Source organism: Ranitomeya variabilis, chromosome 4, assembly GCF_051348905.1.
Source record: "Ranitomeya variabilis isolate aRanVar5 chromosome 4, aRanVar5.hap1, whole genome shotgun sequence".
NCBI lineage: Eukaryota > Metazoa > Chordata > Amphibia > Anura > Dendrobatidae > Ranitomeya > Ranitomeya variabilis.
Genome location: NC_135235.1, coordinates 614,094,260 through 614,121,692, shown reverse-complemented (window position 1 = coordinate 614,121,692; position 27,433 = coordinate 614,094,260). Strand labels below are relative to the sequence as shown.

The following is a 27,433-nucleotide window of genomic DNA, read 5'->3' as shown; positions in this document are numbered from 1 at the left end:
CTATGTAAACGCATGCGTTTTTAAGCACATGCGTTTGCTTGCGTTAAAAACGCATGCGTTTTTACCGAAAAACACAAGAAAACACAAGAAAAATCAAGATAACCCTAACCCTAAACACAAGAAAAACAAGAAAACCCTAACCCTAACCGTAAATACAAGAAAAAACAAGTAAACCCTAACCCTAGGGTTACTAGGGATCCTAACCCTAAACCTAACCCTAAGGTTAGGATCCCTAGTAACCCTAGGGATCCTAACCCTAACCCTAGGGATCCTAACCCTAACCCTTAGGGTTAGGATCCTAACCCTTAGGGTTAGGATCCCTAGGGTTAGGGTTAGGATCCCAAGGGTTATGGTTAGGGTTTGGATCCCTAGGGTTAGGGTTTGGATCCCTAGGGTTAGGGTTTGGATCCCTAGGGTTAGGGGTAGGGTTTGGATCCCTTTATCACCTTGATGGTGGGGGGTGGCTTAACAGTGACCTGGTGACCAGGACATTCTAATAAAAAGCTACCCCTAACCCTAACCCTAGGGATCCTAACCCTATCCCTAACCCTAGCTAATTCTATTAATAGTGTGTTTTCTAGTTGATTTTGATGATTGGCAGCTGTCACACACTTCTCAGCATGCGTTTCAAAAACGCAAACGCAGGAAAAAACGCATGTAAACGCGGGAAAACGCTGCGTTTTCCCGCTTTTTTGGGGGGGCGCAAAAACGCATGCATCTAAATAACGCAGCATTTGCATGCGTTTACATGCGTTTTTTCACCACATGCGTTTTTTAAAAAAACGCTGCAGATCAAAACGCAAGTGTGAAACCAGCCTAAATCTTACTGTATTAGTTACTGGCATCTCCACCATCTGAGTGTAAGAAGCCCCATAAACGCTGCTGCTAACAGTAAGATAAGCAGAAAAGAGGCATCCAACATAATAAGAAGAGGCACAAGAGAAAAGCTTCAAGCATAAATCAGTATTTATAGATGTGGGAAGAAATGTTCGGGTTTGCAGGATTTACATGCCAGCTGCACCGAGCACAGAAATGGCGACTTTATAAATAGAAGATAACAATACTAATCTAACTCTGGCGACGGTAGGTAGCCAATCAATGAGATTACGATGCCGGAAAATGAAGACTGGCAACAAAGGTAAAAAGCTGGAAGCGGCCGTTCATCTGGGAATGGAGTGAGGATAATCTGGTTACTGGCGGTTATGCATGTTGACTTTGACTCCTAAAAATCAATAAAACTATACAAATAATATCCCACTTGAAAATCACACATAAATTAACCTCTTAGTGTCCAGGCATTATTTTTCCTCTCGCCTCTTTTCAGCAGCCATCTTTTTTTTTTTTCCATTTGTTGACTGGTGTGGCAGTACAAGGCATTGTTTTATGCAAGACCAGATGTAATACTTTTTATAGTTAGTAATTTATGTAAATTTATGCAAATATACATATAAAATAGGGAAAAAATATATATTTGTTTTACTTTTCACATTTCACACCAAGTAACAAATTAAATTCTCCAGGTCAAGTGGATTTCTAATATGTTTAATGTATGTAATAAACTGTATTTAATGGGAAAAAATAATAATTTTTCAGTATTTTTGTTTTTTACAATTTTTTCTATCTTTTGCAAATTTGTTATTCACGTTGTTATTTTTTACATAGTTTGTCTCTCAAAAGATCTCTGGGGGAACTTATTTTATGGTTCATTTTCTACCACTGTAACTGGGGTATCCATAGAAGTCCCAGTTATAGGGGAAAACAGCCTCTTACTTTGCCGGACTCCAGTAGCAAAGCAGATTTGGATCTCTTGGGACCGTGTAGGTCTACTATGCTTGCAGAGACCCAGAAATCTTGTGTTGCCAGGTCCTACAAAAGCATCAGCAATACCAATTCTTCTGTTTGCTGCACAGCAGCACTCATTGAGGGTGACTGGGAAGACAGAAGCAATGCAACTGTCTTTTCCACAGGGTCTCTGGCTGGGACCGACAGCTACCACCTGACCTGCTTCTGCTGGACTGCAATAGTTTTAACCCCATGTAGTAAGATTACAGTCATGAGGTGTTACAGGCTATTTACTTCATGCAAAATTGCAGCTGCCCAGCATCTTGCAGATTTGTAAATTGCTGTAAAAAAAAATAAAAAATTATATAATATTATATATAAATATGTACACTTATCGCGCCTGTTGGCTGCCATAACGCCCCCACCTCTTCTTGCCCCCTGCAGTTCTGGGTCTCCCATCATCTTCATGCAGAGTAACCCTCAGATGTTATGACCTGCGTCTCCCAAGGCCTAGGAAGCACCTCGTGTACTGCGCATCATTATTATGTCTGAGGCCACTGGAAGCTCAGGGGCAGAGTTAAGAAAACTGAAGAGCTGACAAAGACATGCAAAGAGCATGATGCGCTGAAGAACCATACAGGACGCGCCGGCAGTGGAACAAGTGATCAACAAGGTTTTCTTTTTTTTCATCTTATGTTTATTATGCTCTCTGGAGTCTGTAAAGACCCCAGAGCAGTACAAGGAACTTTAGATGCAAATCGGATTTCCTTGCCAAATTACAGTCAACTACTGAATTTGCTCATCATTATCAGGCACAAAAACAAAGTTTGTCATATGAATTACTGCCTGACATCAGCGTGCACTGCAGACGCTTTCTCAGTCCCATAGAGAGAGCATAAAGGGGCCGCACACGTGCAGCAGCGCTCTATTCAAACACATGACACAGGACCCCATCTCTCATGATAACAGGAACCACAAGTAATCAAGACACCTATTCTGTTATATGTCTTTATTAGTGATGAGCGAATATACTCGTTACTCGAGATTTCTTATGCTGGCTAACAGATGTAAATCATTCAGCTGCGGCAATGAAAACTAAATCTCCGAGTACTTACATATACTCGGGAAGACCCCCGAGCGTGCTCGAGAAATCTCGAGTAACGAGTATATTCGCTCATCACTTGTCTTTATTCTACTAATTAGTTCCACAGCACTTCACAGATATCATAATCACTGTCCCCATTGGGGCTCATAATATAAATTCCCTATCGGTAAGTCTTTGGGAGGAAACTGGGGAACCCGGAAAATACCCAAGCAAACACACAACAACATACAATCTCCTTGCAGATGTTGTCCTTGGTCCGTTTTGAACCCAGGACCCTAGCGCTGCAAGGCTACCATGCTGCCCTAAATCCGATCTATGCGCTGTTCCCTCTGTTACTCCGCCTGTAAATCTATAAATACAATGACAAGTGTATGCTGTCATTCTCCTTGTCAATATAGAGTGACCCTACACACTGTCAAGGCTGATTTAAGCAGCTCCTAAAAGGCACATAACAGCAGTCATTCCTTCCCCCTAATGCAGCCAACATCTGCATCTAACAGCAGAGATAGGAGATAGCTCGAAAACGCTGCTGTCTAACCACTTAGGACATGTTCACATATCCTGTAATCATCAGCTACCATGGATCCAGCAGCAACCAAGTAGCAAAAAAGTTATGGAGTCACAACTTTTTTGGTTCTTTAAAAAAAAAAAAAAACGGACAAAGAAGTTGAGTTCGCACAACTTTTTTGACAACGGATTGCTACTGGATCTGTTCTGACAGATGATTACTGGAAATGTGAACATAGCCTTAAAGGGGTATTTCCATCTCCAAGATCCTCTCCCAATATGCAGTAGGTATAATAATATTAGTAAGTACCTCCAATTGTTGTAGTAATTCTGTTTATGCCATGTGCAGGGCATTACAGTAGCTTAGGTATCAATTTTTACGGCTATCAACTGTCATTATATAAGTGATCATAACTATAGTATGGATACCTAAGCTACTACTGCCCTGCACATAGGATGAGCGAAATAGCAAATCAGAAGAACTATACTCCAGACTGCTGCATGTCAATTTCTAATTTCACTTGTACAATGTATTGGATGTGGTGAATTCTCACGGTTCAATGAACACGTGCAGATTCACCTGCGTTCAATAGCCAGCAGCGCTTTGGATGCAGCGGACATGTGCTGCGTCCAAAGCGCTGCCAATTCCTGATCGTGTGCACATACCCTAAACCTAAAACTTGTCCCACAAAAAAACAAGCCCTTGTTCATTTATGTTACCAGAAAAATAAAAAAAATGATGGCTCTTGAAAAAAAGGAAGAAAAAAAACAAACAAAAAAAAATTGGCTGTGACATTAAAAGGTTAAAACCAACACCTATCACTCACCTGTCCTGTGGCGAACACAAAAACCAAAGCAGAACCAGCTGCTGTCAGTCCCCACGTGAACAACGTTCCCAAAAGAGACTGTATTACAGGACTGTATCCTTCAATCATTTTCAGACCCTTAAAAAAAGGTAGAAATGTAGTTTTAATTAATTACATCAATCGTCACATCAAGCACATAACGGGAGATGAGCGTAGTAAACCTGACAATTTAGTAGAGCCTTAATGGCGGCTGTACTGGTTGTCATTAATATAGTACTAATAAAGTAACTAGCAATCAGTGAACGTGCTTATTAGTAAGGCTACTTTCACACTTACGTTGTTTTGTATCCGTCACATTGCGTCGTTTTGGGAAAAAAACGCAGCCTGCAAATTTGCCCGCAGGATGCGTTTTTTCCCATAGACTTGTATTGCCGACGGATCGCCACGTATGGCCACACGCTGCATCCGTTGTGCACTGGTTGCGTCGGATTTTGGCGGCCCGTCGTCTGGAAAAAACGTTCAAGGGATGCGTCGCATCCTGTTTTTCCGTCTGCGCATGCCCGTCAGGAAATCTCACTCTCTGTCTCTTTCCTGCCCGGGACCTACTGATAGAAATGTGAAAGTAGCCTAAGGTGTTATCTGAGGATGCTCGGGTGCTAGCCGAGTTCAGGGACATTATAGTGACCAATAGAGCTTTGTAGGGTTAATGCTCCTGCCTTTACTCCATTCAGACCTGATGAGGATTGTCTCCTTTGAGGCACCAGATGATGTGGGTCTACTTGGTCGCCAAATGAACTGCAACATTTGATGAGAGATTTCCATTTTTTTGTAAGCTGTATCAGCTGTCCATTGGACATTTCCTCATGCACTTCATATACATTTTGTATATGTATACTATATATGACCGTTGTCGCTTTCAGGTATCCATGGTGAAGTACTGATCAATACCTCTTTTTAAGACCTACAGCTCTGGCAAAAATTAGGAGACCACCACATCAATACCTGTCATGGGCAGCCCAATCTCCGGACCTGAACCCCATTGAAAACCTCTGGAATGTAATCAACAGGATGATGGATAGTCACAAGCCATCAAACAAAGAAGAACTGCTTACATACTTGTGCCAGGAGCAGTGTGAAAGACTGGTGGAAAGCATGCCAAGACACATGAAAGCTGTGATTAAAAATCATGGTTATTCCACATAATATTGATTTCTGAACTCTTCCTGAGTTAAAACATTAGTATTGTTGCTTCTAAGTGATTATTAACTTGTTTTCTTTGCATTATTTGAGGTATGAAAGCACTGGGGTTTTTTTTTTTTTTTTAAATCTTGACCATTTTTCTTTGTCAGAAAAAAAATGCAAAAAATGTATTGCTTGGAAATTCGGAGCCATGTTGTCAGAAGTTTATACAATAAAAGAACAATTGACATTTTACTCAAAAATATACCTATAAAGAGAAAAATCAGACAAATTGAACATTTTGCAGTGGTCTCTAAATTTTTGCCCGAGCTGTATATGTGATCACGGTCGTTTTTCTCTTTTATTCATTGTATTTATTAATATATTAACAGTTAGGTTTTATCTATTCTCACCAAGCTACCACTGATTTTGTGAGATTGGGAAATATTCTATCACCTTGTCATCTTGTGATAATTTCAGTGTACTTGTAGCTCACGGACTAAATAACAGCATGCAATGTAAATCATTGACTTCTAAGGCTATGTGCACACGTTCAGGATTTCTTGCAGAAATTTCCTGAGCAAAACCGGACATTTTCCGCATGCGTTTTTTGCGCGTTTTTTTTCTGGAGATTTCCCAATGCAATGATATAGTGGGAAATCTGCAACAAATCCGCAAAATTAATGAACATGCTACGTTTTTTTACCGCAATGCGTTTTTTCGCGGAAAAAAAAAGCATCATGTGCACAAAAATTGCGGAATGCATCCTAAATGATGGGATGCATAATGTATGCGTTTTTTAGCGAAAAAAGCGCAAAAATCTGCAACGTGTGCACACAGCCTAAAGCCAGCAGGATATTGTCATGTATCAAAAGAGGAATAAACTTGCAGGACAGAGATGTAAAACTAGCAATTTACAAAATGTTGATGCAACCTCATCTGGAATATGCAGTTCAGTTCTGGGCACTGGTTCATAGACAAGACACCCTGTGATTAGAAAAGGTGTAAAGAAGAGCCACAAGACTGGTAAGGGGCATGGAGGATCTTAGTTATCAGGAAAGAATAAAAAAAATAAAGTTAAATGTATTTAGTCTTGAGAAGAGAAGTCTAAAGGGAGAACATGATTAACTTGTACAATTACATAAATAGCCCATACAAAGAGTATGGACCAATGCTAAAACCATCTCTGGAGAAAGAAAGATTCAATTTACAGAGGAGACAAGGCTTATTTACCATAAGAAATATTACTGAGGGATTTTTTTTTAGAAGAAAATAAATGCATATATAAATGTGTAAAGTCTTTTCTGAATGAATATTCCAGTAGATCGACAATTGGGATTAGGAGGGAAAGATTAGCTCTTCTGGGGCGGACCCGATCATGCACTTACCCTTTCCCATCACTCAGTTGAACTTAAAGGGAACCTGTCAGCAGTTTTGGTCGATAGAAGCTATGGCCACCGCCTTTCAGGGCTTATCTACAGCTTTCTATAATGCTGTAGATAAGCCCCCGATCAGACCTGAAACATAAGAAAAATAAGTTTTATTATACTCACCTGGGGGGTGGCCCGGTCTGATGGGTGTCACAGGTCCGGGTCCGGCTCCTCCCATCTTCTTGCAATGCCGCCCTCCTGTTGCTTCATGGCTCCCCGCCATCGCGCCCCTGCGCAGGCATAATTCTCTGCCTTGCTGAGGGTAAAGTACTGCAGTGCCCAGGTGCTGGGCCTCGCTGACCTTTCCCGGCACCTGCGCACTGCAGTACTTTACTCTGCCCTCAACAGGGCAGATAAGTACACCTGCGCCGGGGCGTGATGCCGGGGAGCCATAAAGCAACAGGAGGGCGGCATCGCAAGAAGATGGGAGGAGCCGGACCCGGACCTGTGACACCCTTCGCACCGGACCGCACTGGACCCTAAACCCCCCGTGTGAGTATAATAAAACTTATTTTTCTTATCTTGCAGGTCAGATCGGGGGCTTATCTACAGCATTATAGAATGCTGTAGATAAGCCCTGAAAGGTGGTGGCCGTATCTTCTATCAACCAAAACTGCTGACAGGTTCCCTTTAATAGACACTCATCTTTTTTCAACCGTACTAACTATGTAACTATGACAATTATAGGACACATAAGCTTTATTATAACATTTTTATCCCTTACTGCAAAAATAGAGCATGTTACAGAACCCATACGAAATTCGGACTGTGTCACTCCTCATAGAGAGCTAAGACATCCTAGGTACCTTATGTCACAAAAGCTAGGAACCAGGTCCCAATTGTGTGTCATCATGTCACCGTTATGTCCCCTCGGCCTATATCACAGTCTCCAGCTAACAAACCATCCCCAGCTTTGGTGTCTGCAAGGAGCATCCCAAACCACTTCACATGAACCCCCGGTTATTTATTACCGAGTCTTCATATGGGGTCTGCACAACATAAAGAGAACTGGAATTTCCGTGACTTTCGGAAGAAATTTCAGACATTTTAACTGATGGTGTACTTAGATACACGGAAAAAACCTTCACTTATTTTTAAACACAGCCTCGGAGATGAATGGAGCCAGATTAATAAGAGATAGTGAGGGAGCTAGGGAGCTATTGCCGAACGCAGAATTTACTGAGTATTTCCCATCTGTAATATTGCCAAATGGAAAAAAGAAAACAGTGCAAAAGAGAATTTTGAGGCATCGGAGAAAAACTTTGCAGGAAGATTTCTCAGACTGCTCATTAATGTGCCGATTTAACTTTTATGAATTTGGGCTTTAGTGTTTAGGTGGTAATAAAAGAAAAATTTTCCCCTGGATGATCACTACGTGGGATCCAGCTTTGTGCAAACTGTAATGCCAAATTTAAGACGGCTGTAACATTGCCTCAACTTGGTGTCTGTATTACATGTGCAGCACCCAGGTGAAGAGTGATTCTACCACTCCACCTGTACCCTAAAATGAGGGCATAACTAATGTTCTTACAATGCCTTGTGAAAAACAATTTTCATATTCCGTAATCTGAATTAATAGAGGATGTCCCCTGTTTATGATCATTTATTGTCCAAGAGTAGAGTTGAGCGAATTTGAGAAGGTCAGGGCTTATTCGGCCAGCTATAAGCACTTACCGAATAAGCTGCAGTGGGAACCCGGATACATAGAGCGCACCGGCTGATCGGCGCCGCAGCTCCATGTAGCACGGCTGTGTGACAGTCACAGCACATGCATGGATAAGCCTGTGTGTTGGGCTCTCAATGCATGTGCTGTGACTGTGACACAGCCGCTACACATGCAGCTGCGGCACCGATCATCTGATCATCCGGCGTGCTTCATGTATCTGGGTTCCCTCTGCAGCTTATTCGGTAAGCGTTACAGCTTGCCGAATAAGCGGCGACCCGAACAAATTCGCTAAACTCTAGTGAAGAGTTACAAAGAGCATCTCTTGTTCTGGATTAGCTGCTGTATCCAGTCTTATACAGATAACTCATTGATCTGGACTCATTGTCTTTCTACTGCGGTGGTACTGCTGGGAATTTGAAGACTTCTTAAGGTACCGTCACATTAAGCGACGCTGCAGCGATATAGACAACGATGCCGATCGCTGCAGCGTCGCTGTTTCGTCGTTGTGTGGTCGCTGGAGAGCTGTCACACAAACAGCTCTCCAGCGACCAACGATGCCGAAGTCCCCGGGTAACCAGGGTAAACATCGGGTTACTAAGCGCAGGGCCGCGCTTAGTAACCCGATGTTTACCCTGGTTACCAGTGTAAATGTAAAAAAAAAACAAACACTACATACTTACATTCCGGTGTCTGTCGCGTCCCCCGGCGTCCACTTCCCTGCACTGTGTAAGCGCCGGCCCTAAAGCAGAGCGGTGACGTCACCGCTGTGCTCTGCTTTACGGCCGGCCGGCGCTGACACAGTGCAGGGAAGCGGACGCCGGGGGACGCGACAGACATCAGAAGGTGAGTATGTAGTGTTTGGTTTTTTTTACATTTACAATGGTAACCAGGGTAAATATCGGGTTACTAAGCGCAGCCCTGCGCTTAGTAACCCGATGTTTACCCTGGTTACCAGTGAAGACCTCGCTGGATCGGTGTCACACACACCGATCCAGTGATGTCAGCGGGTGATCCAGCGACGAAATAAGGTGCTGGCCTTCTAGCTCCGACCAACGATATCACAGCAGGATCCTGATCGCTGCTGCGTGTCAAATACAACGATATCGCTATCCAGGACGCTGCAACGTCACGGATCGCTAGCGATATCGTTGTTAAGTTGTTCAGTGTGAAGGTACCTTTGGTCTTATGTGTACACTGAGTTTTTCAAGGAGTTTCTTGTAACAGAAACTGAGAATAAACTCTCCAAATCCTCCTCTAAATCTCAAAACTCTACAAAAACTTTGGAGTTTATGTTTAGTGGCTAGGAGCACACAACGTCTTTTTCAGGCGGTTCCGCTGCGGAAACCTCTTGAAAAGCCTATATAAAAAGAAAAAAAAAAATTAACATAAGCAATTCTATATAAAAATAACTTTGCTGTACACATGTTCAGGCTTTTGAATGACTTAACAGCTCTAAGTTTCGAAAATCACAAAGCAGTTAAAAAAAAATTAGCGGATCATTCTTCTGGAGTTTGCTGCTCAGAACTTTACAAGGCAAGCCAAAAAGTTTTGTTTAAAAAGTGCTAGCCGCTTCTTGATATTCAATGGAGAGAAAAACGAGCAGGAAATGAAAGTAAAAAAGACTTCACAAAAAACATTGGAAAACATTGGACGTCCTGTGGAAATAGCCACTCTGTACTTCGAAAACTCAGCAAAAAAACTCTATGTACACGTAGCCTTTGGGTATGTGCATAAAGGTTTTTGAGGAGTCTTTTGTAGCAGGTCAAAAACACTTGAAATACTTTTCCCATCCATTTCTATTGTAAAACCACTTTGCTGGTCATTTGTTCCATGTTTTGAACGCCTTTCTTCCACCTTAGGCTTTGAAAATGTGAAAAGAAAGTGCATGTCATGTCTTTGAATTGTCTCATGATGGAAACGCTCCAAACTAGGCACTGTCCAATCAAAAGGCTGTGGAAAAAAATAAAAACCCACACGCTTCAAGAAAAAAAAAATTGCGTATAATATGGCCTTATAAGTAGGCACTGTCTGTAGCCTAAAACCCTTCTAAAATGGAGCTGGGAGAACACCTGCCAACTATCCTGAAATGTCTAATACTCCTGTGACAACTGGTAAGATTTCGTAAAAGTAAGAAAATCTCCAGGTGCCACATCGGGAAGATTTTTTTGTGTGTAAGGCTACGTTCACATTTGCGGTCAGCGCCGCAGCGTCGGGCGCCGCAGCGTCGCTGCATGCGCCATGCGCCCCTATATTTAACATGGGGGCGCATGGACATGCGTCGCACTTGCGTTTTGCGCCGCATGCGTCACTGCGGCGCCCGCGTCCGGGCGCAGAGGACGCAGCAAGTTGCATTTTTGCTGCGTCCAAAATCAATGAAAAAAAGGACGCATGCGGCGCAAAACGCAGCGTTGTGCATGCGTTTTGCTGCGTTTTTGTTTGCGTTGTGCGTTGCGGCGCCGACACTGCGGCGCACAACGCAAATGTGAACGTAGCCTAATGCCAGTTCATGGGATGGCAGGTGGCCTATGACAATGAGTTTGGAAATACATGCAGCTCTCGAGGATCTCTCGAACAGGCAGCACTAAAACTCATGTATGTTTTTGTACATGTTTAATGGGCAGAACCTGTAGTTAAATTATTGCTATGTGATAATTTGCATTACTTCCCTAAACATAATAGGCCATAACTGATCTTTATGTATTGTCTATCTGAGCAAAAAGCAACCTTTCCTCCCCCCTCCGCATGTGATGTAAAACTTGTGGAGAGCCACAGGTTGCACACCACTTTTCTATATTACGCTACATACAGTTTTGGGACCACCTTACCAAGTGATGGGTTATTAGATACATAGCAGGTCATCATTGTGTACAGGGCACATTTCTTCCTGACATAACTTAACCCTATCCATCTCTGGCTTATCGGAAAGTATTTCCCACCCACATATCTATCTGCAGCCTCCAAATGTAAACACTTGCACAATGGACGGAGCAGGATCCGGACTCGCGTACACGGAAGAGGAGGCTGCGCTGCAATCAGACCTGTTGCCAATACACAAATCCTTAATCTGGAGAAATGTGTAACTCAACAGCGATAAAACAACAACTGTTCCTCAGCGTGTGACAGCTCTACTGAGAAATTGCACTGCAAAGAAAATAAGGCTAGTGACTGATGCCTAGTAATGATTGAAAGCTTTACTGGTAGCAATGGAGATGAAATCCTGCAAACAGTGGGGGAAAAATGCCTCAGGATTATAAGAGGATATAGACGCGCGCAGGGAGATTAAGACCTTCAATTACACAATCGGGTGACATTTATTTTTCAAGTGCAATGTAAAACTAAGTTGCATGTGATGGTTACGATGTAGAAAATCGACTTGCCCCTTCACTGATATCAGACTATGGCCAAATTCTGAGATCAGTCTGAATATTGACATATATGAGGCAGTCAACTTTGGGTCAAGAGACCCACGGACCATCTGTTCATTGTCTTCTGTGCTCAAACTGATGTCTGAATTTGACCAAATACTGGTACAACGTGAAACCCAGTTCCAACAATCAGGCAAGAATCTGACTGTATTTGAGGTAAGAATCTTTTTGGGATGGACAGCAGAGCTCTGGTTCACACTTTAGAAGTGCAAGAAAATGATCTATTTAGCGAGATTGCACAATAGCTGAAGACAGCTTTTAGGAAAGCATAGCTGCATTGCTTGTTGATTTGGATCCCTCGTTTTAATAGAGCTGCGATATTCTCTACTCAGTAAGTGATGGCATTAATGGGGGTTTATTTCTGTGATACTGAGAATTAAGGGGTTGCAATGTTGTAACCATTTTCCAGTTTTTCCCTATAAAGTAGCACCCAAATTCATTTACATGAATCAGTTGAGCAGTTGATAGTCAGGGAAAACCCATAAAGAGAGAAATCCCCTTCCTTTTCAGGATCGGCGTGGTTCTGCAAGCAGCGTCATGCATGGCAGAAAAAAACATGCTGTCCTCTCCTCATACATTTCTGCAATTACTGTGTAGAGATATAGCAGAGTCATGTATCAATACTAACATTTCATGATCTCATCTCATAGTCGTCAGTGTAGAAGGAGGGTAAGAAGTGAGAGCATTGTGAGATTAGATCTGGAAGTGTTTGTGATGATACACAAGTCTGCAGCTACAATATAGAGATACATACAGTAGCTGCAAAGTTATGCATAATTACAAACACTTCCAGTTCTCATCTCACAGGCTGACACTCCACACTGACTGCCATGCTTTGAAATCTGGAAGTGTTTGTAATGATACATAATTCAGCTCTGCTGTACTCTCTCTATACAGTAGCTGCAGAAATATTTATCATTTCAAACACTTCCAGATAGATCTCATCACATAATGCTATCAGCTGATATTCTGCCCACACTGACTGCAGGGAGATTAAATCTGGAAGTGTTTGTAATGATACATAACTTAGCGCTGCTGTATCTCTACATAGTAGCTGCAAAGATCAGTAAATAGAGTAGGGCTTGTTCTTTTCTCCCCTGCATGATGCTGCCAGCTTAAGACAGGTCAACCTCAAGCAGTAGAAGAATTACAGATCCCCAGAGACAAATCTCTGGTAATACCCAGTTGAACTACAGCATAAATTATAACCTAAACTTTAGAAACTAGTATCTCCGCAAAGCAGAAGGAGAAATTAAACATTAAAACTATGTTTTATTCAGGTCTGCAGCCACTATTTTATAATGTAGCTAGTTTAACATGCTAAAACTAGTAAAATGTGTTCTTTAAAAAGGAGCAATCCAGTAACTAACTACAAGTCATCAACTAGTAAATTCTATCAATCTGTACTGGACTGGCAGAGATAGCCAAGGACAACACACAAACGCAAGAAGAAAGGCATGTCTTTTTTAAAAGAAAAGTATACAGCAGCAGATCCCAAAAAGCCTAGCATTGCTTCTGAACTTATCAAATATCCTTTGATTTCTGGAGGCTCATAAGCAGAAGAAGCAAGTTGGATCATGCCTAGAAATTAGCTTATGAATTATTAATACTGTTTTGGGTGAAAGAAGGCTGTTTTGGACCTCTATTTTAGCTGTTTTTCATCTGCTCTAATAGAAGTTTTATGCTTTTGGATAGATGGTTTGATCACGGATATTTGCATACCATGAAGGAGTATTAACCCCTTCATGACCCAGCCTATTTTGGCCTTAATGACCTTGCCGTTTTTTGCAATTCTGACCAGTGTCCCTTTATGAGGTAATAACTCAGGAACGCTTCAACGGATCCTTGCGGTTCTGAGATTGTTTTTTCGTGACATATTGGGCTTCATGTTAGTGGTAAATTTAGGTCGATAATTTCTGCGTTTATTTGTGAAAAAAAACGGAATTTGGCGAAAAATTTGAAAATTTTGCAATTTTCACATTTTGAATTTTTATTCTGTTAAACCAGAGAGTTATGTGACACAAAATAGTTAATAAATAACATTTCCCACATGTCTACTTTACATCAGCACAATTTTGGAAACAAATTTTTTTTTTGCTAAGAAGTTATAAGGGTTAAAATTTGACCAGTGATTTCTCATTTTTACAACAAAATTTACAAAACCATTTTTTTTAGGGACCACCTCACATTTGAAGTCAGTTTGAGGGTTCTATATGGCTGAAAATACCCAAAAGTGACACCATTCTAAAAACTGCACCCCTCAAGGTGCTCAAAACCACATTCAAGAAGTTTATTAACCCTTCAGGTGTTTCACAGCAGCAGAAGCAACATGGAGGGGAAAAATTAACATTTAACTTTTTAGTCACAAAAATGATCTTTTCGCAACACTTTTTTTTTTTTCCCAAGGGTAAAACGAGAAACTGGACCACGAATGTTGTTGTCCAATTTGTCCTGAGTACGCTGATACCTCATATGTGGGGGTAAACCACTGTTTGGGCGCACGGCAGGGCTCGGAAGGGAAGGAGCGCCATTTGACTTTTTGAATGAAAAATTGGCTCCAATCTTTAGCGGACACCATGTCGCGTTTGGAGAGCCCCCGTGTGCCTAAACATTGGAGCTCCGCCACAAGTGACCCCATTTTGGAAACTACACCCCCCAAGGAACTTATCTAGAAGCATAGTGAGCACTTTAAACCCCCAGGTGCTTCACAAATTAATCCGTAAAAATTAAAAAGTACTTTTTTTTCACACAAAATTTCTTTTAGCCTCAATTTTTTCATTTTCACATGGGCAACAGGATAAAATGGATCCTAAAATTTGTTGGGCAATTTCTCCTGAGTACGCCAATACCTCATATGTGGGGGTAAACTACTGTTTCGGCACATAATAAGGCTCGGAAGGGAAGGAGCGCCATTTGACTTTTTGAATGAAAAATTATCTCCATCGTTAGCGGACACCATGTCAGGTTTGGAGAGCCCCTGTGTGCCTAAACATTGGAACTCCCCCACAAGTGACCCCATTTTGGAAACTAGACCCCCCCAAGGAACTTATCTAGATGCATAGTGAGCACTTTAAACCCTCAGGTGCTTCACAAATTGATCTGTAAAAATGAAAAAGTACTTTTTTTTTCACACAAAATTTCTTTTAGCCTCAATTTTTTCATTTTCACATGGGCAACAGGATAAAATGGATCCTAAAATTTGTTGGGCAATTTCTCCTGAGTACGCCGATACCTCATATGTGGGGGTAAACCACTGTTTGGGTGCACGGCAAGGCTCGGAAGGGAAGGCGCGCCATTTGACTTTTTGAATGGAAAATTAGCTCCAATCGTTAGTGGACACCATGTCGCGTTTGGAGAGCCCCTGTGTGCCTAAACATTGGATCTCCCCTACAAGTGACCCCATTTTGGAAACTAGACCCCCCAATGAACTAATCTAGATGCATAGTGAGCACTTAAAACCCCCAGGTGCTTCACAGAAGTTTATAACGCAGAGCCATGAAAATAAAAAATTATTTTTCTTTCCTCAAAAATGATTTTTAGCCCGGAGTTTTTTATTTTCCCAAGGATAATAGGAGAAATTGGACCCCAAATGTTGTTGTCCAGTTTGTCCTGAGTACGATGATACCCCATATGTGGGGGTAAACCACTGTTTGGGCGCACGGCAGGGCTCGGACGGGAAGGCACGCCATTTGGCTTTTTGAATGGAAAATTAGCTTCAATCATTAGCGGACACCATGTCGCGTTTGGAGAGCCCCTGTGTGCCTAAACATTGGAGCTCCCGCACAAGTGACCCCATTTTGGAAACTAGACCTCCCAAGGAACTAATCTAGATGTGTTGAGCACTTTGAACCCCCAAGTGCTTCACAGAAGTTTATAACGCAGAGCCATGAAAATAAAAAAATATTTTTCTTTCCTCAAAAATGATTTTTTAACCCACAATTTTTTATTTTCCCAAGGGTAACAGGAGAAATTGGACCCCAAAAGTTGTTGTGCAGTTTCTCCTGAGTACGCTGATACCCCATATGTGGGGGTAAACCACTGTTTTGGCACACGTTGGGGATCGGAAGGGAAGTAGTGACGTTTTGAAATGCAGACTTTAATGGAATGCTCTGCGGGCGTCACGTTGCGTTTGCAGAGCCCCTGATGTGCCTAAACAGTAGGAACTCCCCACAAGTGACCCCACTTTGGAAACTAGACCCCCAAGGGAACTTATCTAGATGTGTGGTGAGCACTTTGAACCCCCAAGTGCTTCACAGAAGTTCATAACGCAGAGCCGTGAAAATAATAAATGTGTTTTCTTTCCTCAAAAATATTTTTTTAGCCCAGAATTTTTTAATTTTCCCAAGGGTAACAGGAAAAATTTGACCCCAAAAGTTGTTGTCCAGTTTCTCCTGAGTACGCTGATACCCCATATGTGGGGGTAAACCACTGTTTGGGCACATGCCGGGGCTCGGAAGGGAAGTAGTGACGATTTGGAATGCAGACTTTGATGGAATGGTCTGCGGGAATCATGTTACGTTTGCAAAGCCCCTGATGTGCCTAAACAGTAGAAACCCCCCACAAGTGACCCCATTTTGGAAACTAGACCCCCCAAGGAACTTATCTAGATGTGTGGTGAGCACGTTCAACCCCCAAGTGCTTCACAGAAGTTTACAACGCAGAGCCGTGAAAATAAAAAATCATTTTTCTTTCCTCAAAAAAGATGTTTTAGCAAGCAATTGTTTATTTTCACAAGGGTAACAGGAGAAATTGGACCCCAATATTTGTTGCCCAGTTTGTTGTGAGTACGCTGATACCTCATATGTGGGGGTAAACCACTGTTTGGGCGCACGTCAGGGCTCGGAAGGGAAGTAGTGACATTTGAAATGCAGACTTTGATGGAATGGTCTTCGGGCATCACATTGCATTTGCAGAGCCCCTGATGTGCCTAAACAGTAGAAACACCCCATAAGTGACCCCATTTTGGAAACTAGACCCCCCAAAGAACTTATCTAGATGTGTGGTGAGCACGTTCAACCCCCAAGTGCTTCACAGAAGTTTATAACGTAGAGCCGTGAAAATTAAAAATCATTTTTCTGTCCTCAAAAAAGATGTTTTAGCAAGCAATTTTTTTTTCACAAGGGTAGCAGGAGAAATTGGACCCCAATATTTGTTGCCCAGTTTGTTGTGAGTATGCTGGTACCCCATATGTGGGGGTAAACCACTGTTTGGGCGCACGTCAGGGCTTGGAAGGGAAGTAGTGACATTTGAAATGCAGACTTTGATGGAATGGTCTGCGGGCGTCACGTTGCATTTGCAGAGCCCCTGATGTGCCTAAACAGTAGAAACACCCCACAAGTGACCCCATTTTGGAAACTAGACCCCAAAAGGATCTTAGCTAGATGTGTGGTGAGCACTTTCAACCCCCAACTGCTTCACATAAGTTTATAACGTAGAGCCGTGAAAATAAAAAATAATTGTTCTTTCCTCAAAAATTATGTTTTAGCAAGTAATTTTTTATTTTTGCAAGGGTAACAGGAGAAATTGGACCCCAATAGTTGTTGCCCAGTTTGTCCTGAGTACGCTGGTATCCCATATGTGGGGGTAAACCACTGTTTGGGTGCACGTCGGGGCTTGGAAGGGAGGGCGCACCATTTGACTTTTTGAACGCAAGATTGGCTGGAATCAATGGTGGCGCCATGTTGCGTTTGGAGACCCCTGATGTGCCTAAACAGTGGAAACCCCTCAATTCTAACTTCAACTCTAACCCCAACACACCCCTAACCCTAATCCCAACTGTAGCCATAACCCTAATCACAACCCTAACCCCAACCACAACCCTAACCCCAACACACCCGTAACCCTAAATCCAACCCTAACCCTAATCCTAACCCTAATCCCAACCCTACCCACAACTGTAACCCCAACACAACCCTAACCCTATCCTTAACCCTAACCACAAGCCTAATCTTAACCCTATTTCCAACCCTAGCCCTAATTCCAACCCTAAGGGTACCGTCTCACATAACGATTTACCAACGATCACGACCAGCGATACGACCTGGCCGTGATCGTTGGAAAGTCGTTGTGTGGTCGCTGGGGAGCTGTCACACAGACCGCTCTCCAGCGACCAACGATGCCAAGGTCCCGGGTAACCAGGGTAAACATCGGGTTACTAAGCGCAGGGCCGCGCTTAGTAACCCGATGTTTACCGTGGTTACCAGTGTAAAAGTAAAAAAAAAAAAAAAAACGTACATACTTACATTTCGGTGTCCTTCAGGTCCCTTGCCGTCTGCTTCCCGCTCTGACTGAGTGCCGCCGTACAGTGAGAGCAGAGCGCAGCGGTGACGTCACTGCTGTGCTGTGCTCTCACTTTCCGGCCGGCAGACAGTCAGAGCGGGAAGCAGACGGCAAGGGACCTGAAGGACACCGAAATGTGAGTATGTACGTTTTGTTTTTTTTTACTTTTACGCTGGTAACCACGGTAAACATCGGGTTACTAAGCGCGGCCCTGCGCTTAGTAACCCGATGTTTACCCTGGTTACAAGCGAACGCATCGCTGGATCGCTGTCACAACGATCCAGCGATGACAGCGGGAGATCCAGCGACGAAAGAAAGTTCCAAACGATCTGCTACGACATACGATTCTCAGCAGGGTCCCTGATCGCTGCTGCGTGTCAGACACAGCGATATCGTATGGATATCGCTGGAACGTCACGGATCGTACCGTCGTAGCGATCAAAGTGCCACTGTGAGACGGTACCCTAACTCTAATTCCAACCCTAACCCTAAGGCTATGTGCCCACTTTGCGGATTCGTGTGAGATTTTTCCGCACCATTTTTGAAAAATCCGCAGGTAAAAGGCACTGCGTTTTACCTACGGATTTACAGCGGATTTCCAGTGTTTTTTTGTGCGGATTTCACCTGCGGATTCCTATTGAGGAACAGGTGTAAAACGCTGCGGAATCCGCACAAAATTGACATGCTGCGGAAAATACAACAGCGTTTCCGCACGGTATTTTCCGCACCATGGGCACAGCGGATTTGGTTTTCCATAGGTGTACATGGTACTGTAAACCTGATGGAAAACTGCTACGAATTCACAGCGGCCAATCCGCTGCGGATCCGCGGCCAATCCGCTGCGGATCCGCGGCCAATCCGCTGCGGATCCGCGGCCAATCCGCTGCGGATCCGCGGCAATCCGCTGCGGATTCGCAGCCAAATCCGCACTGTGTGCACATGCCCTAACCCTACCCCTAACCCTAACCCTACCCCTAATTCTAACCCTAATTCTAACCCTAGTTCTAACCCTAACCCTAGTAGAAAAAAAATATATATATATTTTATTTATTTTTATTATTGTCCCTATGGGGGTGATAAAGGGGGGTCATTTACTATTTTTTTTATTTTGATCACTGTGATAGGCTATATCGCAGTAATCAAAATACATCTGAAACGAATCTGCCAGCCGGCAGATTCGGCGGGCGCAGTGCGCATGCACCCGCCATTTTGGAAGATGGCGGCGCCCATGGAGAAGCCGGACGGACACCGGGAGGCCCGGTAAGTATGAAAGGGGGGTGATCGGATCACGGGGGGGGGGGGGGGGGGGGACCGGAGCACGGGGGGAGCGGACAGGAGGACGGAGGAGCAGACAGGACGACTTAGGGGGGCGGACCAATTAGGTTTTCCAGCCATGGCCGATGATATTGCAGCATCGGCCATGGCTGGATTGTAATATTTCACTGTTTTTTTGGGTGAAATATTACAAATCGCTCTGATTGGCTGTTGAAAGTGAAACTGCCAATCAGAGCGATCGTAGCCACGAGGGGGTGCAGCCACCCCCCCTGGGCTGAAGCACCACTCCCCCTGTTCCTGGAGATCGGGTGAAATTGGAGTTAACCCTTTCACCCGATCTGCAGGAGCGCGATCCCTCCATGACGCATACGCTGCGTCACAGGTCGGATTGGCACCGACTTTCATGACGCAGCGTATGCGTCAAAGGTCGGGAAGGGGTTAATGTCTCTACCCCATGACCCATAGGCATGTATTAAATATGGCATCTAAGGCTACATGCAGCGCTATATATTTGATAAAAAAAAAATGCCTTTAGCATTGATACCATATAACGCATTTCTGCTATTTTTTTTGCTGTCACTTATTGAACAATAGCGATCTTGCTGGAGAGTCTTAAAGAGAAACTCGAGTGCCTCCATTAAAAAAAAAGTGCAAACCTAGAAGAAGGTTTTAATGACTTTCCAAATATTGTCTATAATTAGTGATTTCCTGTTGATATTTCTAACTTTAGGCCATGGAAATAATTGCTCTATTATAACAGCTCCATTCCATATAATGAGATACATTTGATTTAAACAATTACATTCTTGTCAAAAAGACAACAGAACGAGTATAAACATTAAGAGAAGCCGGCGAAGGAACTTGTCATTTTCTGCATCGAGCACCGGCTGCATAAAACTGGGTTGTGGAGAGAAAAACAGCCTCTCTCTGTGGCTTTACACACTAGCAAATATTGAACTGGAAAGTTGTGTTAATCTGCAAACGGTAGAATAGCCTCATCATTTAGCGGGAAGACAGATGCTATTAAAATTCCTAATGCTACGGCTTCCTTCACAGTAAAAAGGATCTAAAATATATGCAAAAGAAAAAAAACAAAAACATATAGCACAAAAAAGAAAAATAAAGCTGCCATAAATAAGCTAAAATGGAGCTGAAAACAGATTAGAAGAGACATGAACGCTCGTACGTAAAGCTATACTTTTTGTTTTGGACAGCCATAATGATTTCCAACCGGCATATTAGGCTATGTGCACACGTGGCGGATTTTGATGCGTTTCCGCAGCATTTTTGGACGCGCAGAATTGCATCAAATCTGCAGTGCAGTGCACCACCACCGTTTTATTTTCCGCAGCATGTCAATTCTTTTTGCGGATCTGCAGCGTTTCTGCACCCATTGACTACCATTGTGTCAGGCAAATCCGCAGCAAAACCGCAGGTGTAAAAAAGATCTGCTGTTTTGCTGCAGAATTGTGTGCGAGAAACGCTGCAGATCGGGAGGAGGAAGAGTGTGTGGGCGGAGACTGTGTGTGGGCGGAGACTGTGTGTGTGGGAAGATGTGTGGGTGTATGCGTGTGTGTTCGGGGGTGTCTGCAGCGCTGTGTGTGGGCCTGTATGTAGGCAGGCATCGTCCGATGGGACTATTAGTCCCATCCGGCTATGCCTGCTACAGTGACAGCATAGTCCCATCATCTGGCTACTGTGTTCAAGTGTTAAAAAAAAACACATACATACATATACAGTACATACTGACAATACAGCTTATCCCCGACGCCCTCAATCAGACCCTATCAGTAAACCCGCAGCGTTTACGGACAATGGAAACATACCCTAAGCGTACTGCTAATAACCGCAGACCACGCGGAACTATGGGGCCCGTGAGTCAGGTGGGCCTGGTGCCAACGCTCCCCTCTGCATCGCGCATTTACCGTAATCGGCATTACATTCTGTGGAGGCCACATTGTATTATATGGAGGAATATTTGTGCATTGTACTGTATGAAGCACTATGGGGTGTGTATTATACTGTTTGGAGTCCTATTTGGTGTATTATACTATGGGATATGTATTACAGTATTCGGAGCACTAACGGGTGTGCATTATACTGTAAGGAGCACTATGGGGTGTGTATTATACTGTATGGATCACTATGGGGTGTGTATTAACCCAATAGTGACCACCAATACGTCTTTTTACTGACTTGCATTATAAGAGACTAGCATCCCGACGAGTGACAATCCTGTAGCTATCAGCTGTACACGATAGCTGACAACTTGTTGCATCAGCCACGATTAGTGTTGGTACCAACTATGGTTCTTTAACCCCTTAAATGCTTCTGTCAATAATTAGTACAGCATCTACTATAGATGGTTAACAGAGTGTGGGGGCTCCCTCTTTAACTCCATTGGCACCCTGAGATCTTGATTGTGTGGTCCTAGTGTTTAGTGTCCTTAGAGTCTGCTTGTTATAGTGACCTGTTCAGAAGTTATCAACATTTTGATTGTAAAAATACATTTCTTCATTAATGTTATGTCAGTTTGCATTAATTCCTGAAAAGCACCTGAAGGGTTAATAAACTACCTGAATGCAATTTTGAATACGGTAAGTTGAGGGGCGCTGTTTTTAAAATCGTATCAGCATGAGGGGTTTCCAATATATAGGACCCCCAAAGTCACCAAAGTCACTTCAAAACGTATTAGGTCCCTAAAAAAATAAGTTTTGTAAATTTCCATGAAAAATTACTGCTACATTTTGAAACCTTCTAAAAAGCAAACAAAATAAAACAACATTTTACAAATGGTGCCGATGTAAAGCAGACATGATGGAAATGTTCTTTATTAATGTTTTTGTTTGGTATGACTATCTGGATTAAAAGGGATAATCACTCAAAGTTTGAAAATTGCAAATTTGATATTTTTGTAAAATTTCTGATATTTTTATAAATAAAAGCAGAAAATATCTACATAAATTTGCCATTATCATAAAGTACAAAGTGTTAGGAGAAAACAATCTTAAAATCAATGGGATATGTTGAAGCATTCCAGAGATATTACCACAAAGTGACACTGGTCACATTTCAAAAATGTTGCCCAGTCACTAAGGAGTTATAATATACTAGATGGTGGCCCGATTCTAATGCATCGGGTATTCTAGAATATGTATGTAGTTTATTTATGAATATTTCAGAATAATGCAATGAATACACAGGATTCGGCCGGCCGGGCGCGTCCAATTAGCGAAGCAGCCAGACTGCGCCTGTGTTATGATCCCAATGGCAGAGGATCTCTGATATTCCGGCAAGATAGCAAAAATATAAATACTGCTTTAGGGAGGTGGAAACTGGGCTAACCGCATACCTGATCCTGACACAAACAACTAAAAGTAGCCGGTGAACGTGCCTACGTTGGTTCTAGACGTCTCGAGCCAGCCGGAGAACTGACTACCCCTAAAGGGAAAAAATAAGACCTCGCTTGCCTCCAGAGAAATTGAACCCCAAAGATATCGAAAGCCCCCAACAAATAATAACGGTGAGGCAAGAGGAAAACACAAACGTAGAGATGAACTAGATTCAGTAAAGTGAGGCCCAATAGTCTATATAGCAGAAAATAGATAGTGGACTATGCGGTTAGCAGAAAACCCTACAAAACATCCACGCTGAACATTCAAGAACCCCCACATCGACTGACGGTGTGGAGGGAGAATATCAGCCCCCTAGAGCTTCCAGCGAGTCAAAAATCAAATGTAAAGCAAGCTGGACAAAAACACTAAATAATGCAAACGATCCAAATTGTACAAAACAGACTAAGCTTTTCTTGCATGAGGCAGACTGAAAGGAATCCGGAGGAGACCAAATAGGTCTGGATACAACGATGCCAGGCAAGAGACTGAGTCCAGAGGAGACTCAAATAGGAAACACCCGCTGCTTAACGACACAGCTGGAGCTCAGGCCTGCAACAAGACATACCTAACACAATACCGTTAGTGACCACCAGAGGGAGCCCAGAAACACAGTTCACAACAGTACCCCCCCTTGAGGAGGGGTCACCGAACCCTCACCAAGACCCCCAGGGCGATCAGGATGAGCAGCGTGAAAGGCATGAACCAAATCAGCCGCATGAACATCAGAGGCGACAACCCAGGAATTATCCTCCTGACCATAGCCTTTCCACTTAACTAAATACTGGAGTTTACGTCTAGAGATACGAGAATCCAGAATCTTCTCCACCACGTACTCCAACTCGCCCTCAACCAAAACCGGGGCAGGAGGCTCAACAGCAGGAACCATAGGCACCACGTACCGCCGCAACAAGGACCTATGGAACACATTATGAATAGCAAAAGACGCTGGAAGGTCCAAGCGAAAAGACACCGGGTTAAGGATTTCCAAAATCTTATAAGGACCGATAAAGCGAGGCTTGAACTTAGGGGAGGAGACTTTCAAAGGAACATGCCGAGAAGACAACCAAACCAAATCCCCAACACGAAGTCGGGGACCCACACCGCGGCGGCGGTTGGCAAACCGCTGGGCCTTGTCTTGTGACAATTTCAAATTGTCCACCACATGGTTCCAAATCTGCTGCAACCTATCCACCACAGAATCAACCCCAGGACAGTCAGAAGGTTCAACCTGACCCGAGGAGAAACGAGGATGAAAACCAGAGTTGCAGAAAAAGGGTGAAACCAAGGTGGCAGAACTAGCCCGATTATTAAGGGAAAACTCGGCCAGTGGCAAAAAGGTAACCCAGTCGTCCTGATCAGCAGAAACAAAACATCTCAAATAAGTCTCTAACGTCTGATTACTTCACTCGGTCTGGCCATTAGTCTGAGGATGAAAAGCCGACGAAAAAGACAAATCAATACCCATCTTAGCACAAAAGGATCGCCAGAATCTGGACACAAACTGGGATCCTCTGTCAGATACAATATTCTCAGGGATGCCATGCAAACGAACAACATTCTGAAAGAACAAAGGAACCAAATCAGAGGAGGAAGGCAACTTAGGCAAGGGCACCAAATGGACCATTTTAGAAAAACGATCGCACACCACCCAGATGACAGACATCTTCCGAGACACCGGAAGATCCGAAATGAAATCCATGGAAATGTGCGTCCAAGGCCTCTTCGGGATAGGCAAGGGCAAAAGCAACCCGCTGGCACGAGAACAGCAAGGCTTAGCCTGAGCACAAATCCCACAGGACTGCACAAAAGAACGCACATCCCGCGACAAGGAAGGCCACCAAAAGGACCTGGCCACCAAATCTCTGGTACCGAAAATCCCAGGATGTCCCGCCAACACCGAAGAATGAACCTCAGAAATAACTCTGTTGGTCCATCCATCAGGGACAAACAATCTCTCTGGTGGACAACGATCAGGCCTATCAGCCTGAAATTTTTGCAGCCCTCGTCGCAAATCTGGGGAAATGGCAGACAAAATTACTCCCTTTCTGAGAATACCAGCCGGCTCAGAGACTCCCGGAGAATCAGGCACAAAACTCCTAGAAAGTGCATCAGCCTTCACGTTCTTCGAACCAGGCAGGTACGAGACCACAAAGTCAAAACGGGAGAAAAACAACGACCAACGGGCCTGTCTAGGATTCAGGCGCTTGGCAGACTCGAGGTAAATCAGATTTTTATGATCAGTCAAGACCACCACACGATGTCTAGCTCCCTCGAGCCAATGTCGCCACTCCTCAAATGCCCACTTCATGGCCAACAACTCCCGATTACCAACATCGTAGTTCCGCTCAGCAGGCGAAAATTTCCTTGAAAAGAAGGCGCATGGCTTCATCACGGAGCCATCAGAACTTTTTTGCGACAAAACAGCCCCTGCACCAATTTCAGAAGCATCAACTTCAACCTGGAAGGGAAGAGAGACATCCGGCTGGCACAAGACTGGCGCTGAAGTAAACCGACGCTTCAGCTCCCGAAAGGCCTCCACGGCCGCAGGAGACCAATTCGCAACATCAGAACCCTTCTTGGTCATATCCGTCAAAGGTTTAACCACGCTGGAGAAATTAGCGACAAAACGACGGTAAAAATTAGCAAAGCCCAAGAACTTCTGCAGGCTCTTAACAGACGTGGGCTGAGTCCAGTCATGAATGGCACGGACCTTAACTGGGTCCATCTCCACAGTAGAAGGGGAAAAAATAAAACCCAAAAAAGAAACCTTCTGTACCCCAAAGATACATTTTGAGCCCTTCACAAATAGAGCATTCTCCCGCAAAACCTGAAACACAAAACAAAATCCTCTAAACTGCATGCTCGCAAATGCCAGAAGCCTGACAAACAAGATGGAAGAACTAGAAGCAGAAATATCTACAGGTAACTTTGACATAGTGGGAATAACCGAGACATGGTTAGATGAAAGCTATGACTGGGCAGTTAACTTACAGGGTTACAGTCTGTTTAGAAAGGATCGTAAAAATCGGAGAGGAGGAGGGGTTTGTCTCTATGTAAAGTCTTGTCTAAAGTCCACTTTAAGGGAGGATATTAGCGAAGGAAATGAGGATGTCGAGTCCATATGGGTCGAAATTCATGGAGGGAAAAATGGTAACAAAATTCTCATTGGGGTCTGTTACAAACCCCCAAATATAACAGAAATCATGGAAAGTCTACTTCTAAAGCAGATAGATGAAGCTGCAACCCATAATGAGGTCCTGGTTATGGGGGACTTTAACTACCCGGATATTAACTGGGAAACAGAAACCTGTGAAACCCATAAAGGTAACAGGTTTCTGCTAATAACCAAGAAAAATTATCTTTCACAATTGGTGCAGAATCCAACCAGAGGAGCAGCACTTTTAGACCTAATACTATCTAATAGACCTGACAGAATAACAAATCTGCAGGTGGTCGGGCATCTAGGAAATAGCGACCACAATATTGTACAGTTTCACCTGTCTTTCACTAGGGGGACTTTGTCAGGGAGTCACAAAAACACTGAACTTTAGGAAGGCAAAGTTTGACCAGCTTAGAGATGCCCTTAATCTGGTAGACTGGGACAATATCCTCAGAAATAAGAATACAGATAATAAATGGAAAATGTTTAAGAACATCCTAAATAGGCACTGTAAGCGGTTTATACCTTGTGGGAATAAAAGGACTAGAAATAGGAAAAACCCAATGTGGCTAAACAAAGAAGTAAGACAGGCAATTAACAGTAAAAAGAAAGCATTTGCACTACTAAAGCAGGATGGCACCATTGAAGCTCTAAAAAACTATAGGGAGAAAAATACTTTATCTAAAAAACTAATTAAAGCTGCCAAAAAGCAAACAGAGAAGCACATTGCTAAGGAGAGTAAAACTAATCCCAAACTGTTCTTCAACTATATCAATAGTAAAAGAATAAAAACTGAAAATGTAGGCCCCTTAAAAAATAGTGAGGAAAGAATGGTTGTAGATGACGAGGAAAAGGCTAACATATTAAACACCTTCTTCTCCACGGTATTCACGGTGGAAAATGAAATGCTAGGTGAAATCCCAAGAAACAATGAAAACCCTATATTAAGGGTCACCAATCTAACCCAAGAAGAGGTGCGAAACCGGCTAAATAAGATTAAAATAGATAAATCTCCGGGTCCGGATGGCATACACCCACGAGTACTAAGAGAACTAAGTAATGTAATAGATAAACCATTATTTCTTATTTTTAGGGACTCTATAGCGACGGGGTCTGTTCCGCAGGACTGGCGCATAGCAAATGTGGTGCCAATATTCAAAAAGGGCTCTAAAAGTGAACCTGGAAATTATAGGCCAGTAAGTCTAACCTCTACTGTTGGTAAAATATTTGAAGGGTTTCTGAGGGATGTTATTCTGGATTATCTCAATGAGAATAACTGTTTAACTCCATATCAGCATGGGTTTATGAGAAATCGCTCATGTCAAACCAATCTAATCAGTTTTTATGAAGAGGTAAGCTATAGGCTGGACCACGGTGAGTCATTGGACGTGGTATATCTCAATTTTTCCAAAGCGTTTGATACC

The 27,433-nt window shown here is 43.2% G+C and overlaps 1 protein-coding gene across 6 annotated transcripts in view; it reads right to left on the bottom strand.

Annotated features, from left to right (window-relative positions):
- SLC39A11 (solute carrier family 39 member 11) overlaps window positions 1-27,433 on the bottom strand; it is a 618,770-nt gene that overhangs the window by 545,165 nt on the left and 46,172 nt on the right. For all 6 annotated transcript variants that reach the window (XM_077253431.1, XM_077253433.1, XM_077253434.1 and 3 more), the window contains exon 2: window positions 4,222-4,338. In XM_077253431.1, coding sequence (XP_077109546.1) covers window positions 4,222-4,329 — 108 coding nt within the window. In that variant the 5' untranslated portion in view covers window positions 4,330-4,338. The remainder of the gene's footprint in view (window positions 1-4,221; window positions 4,339-27,433) is intronic.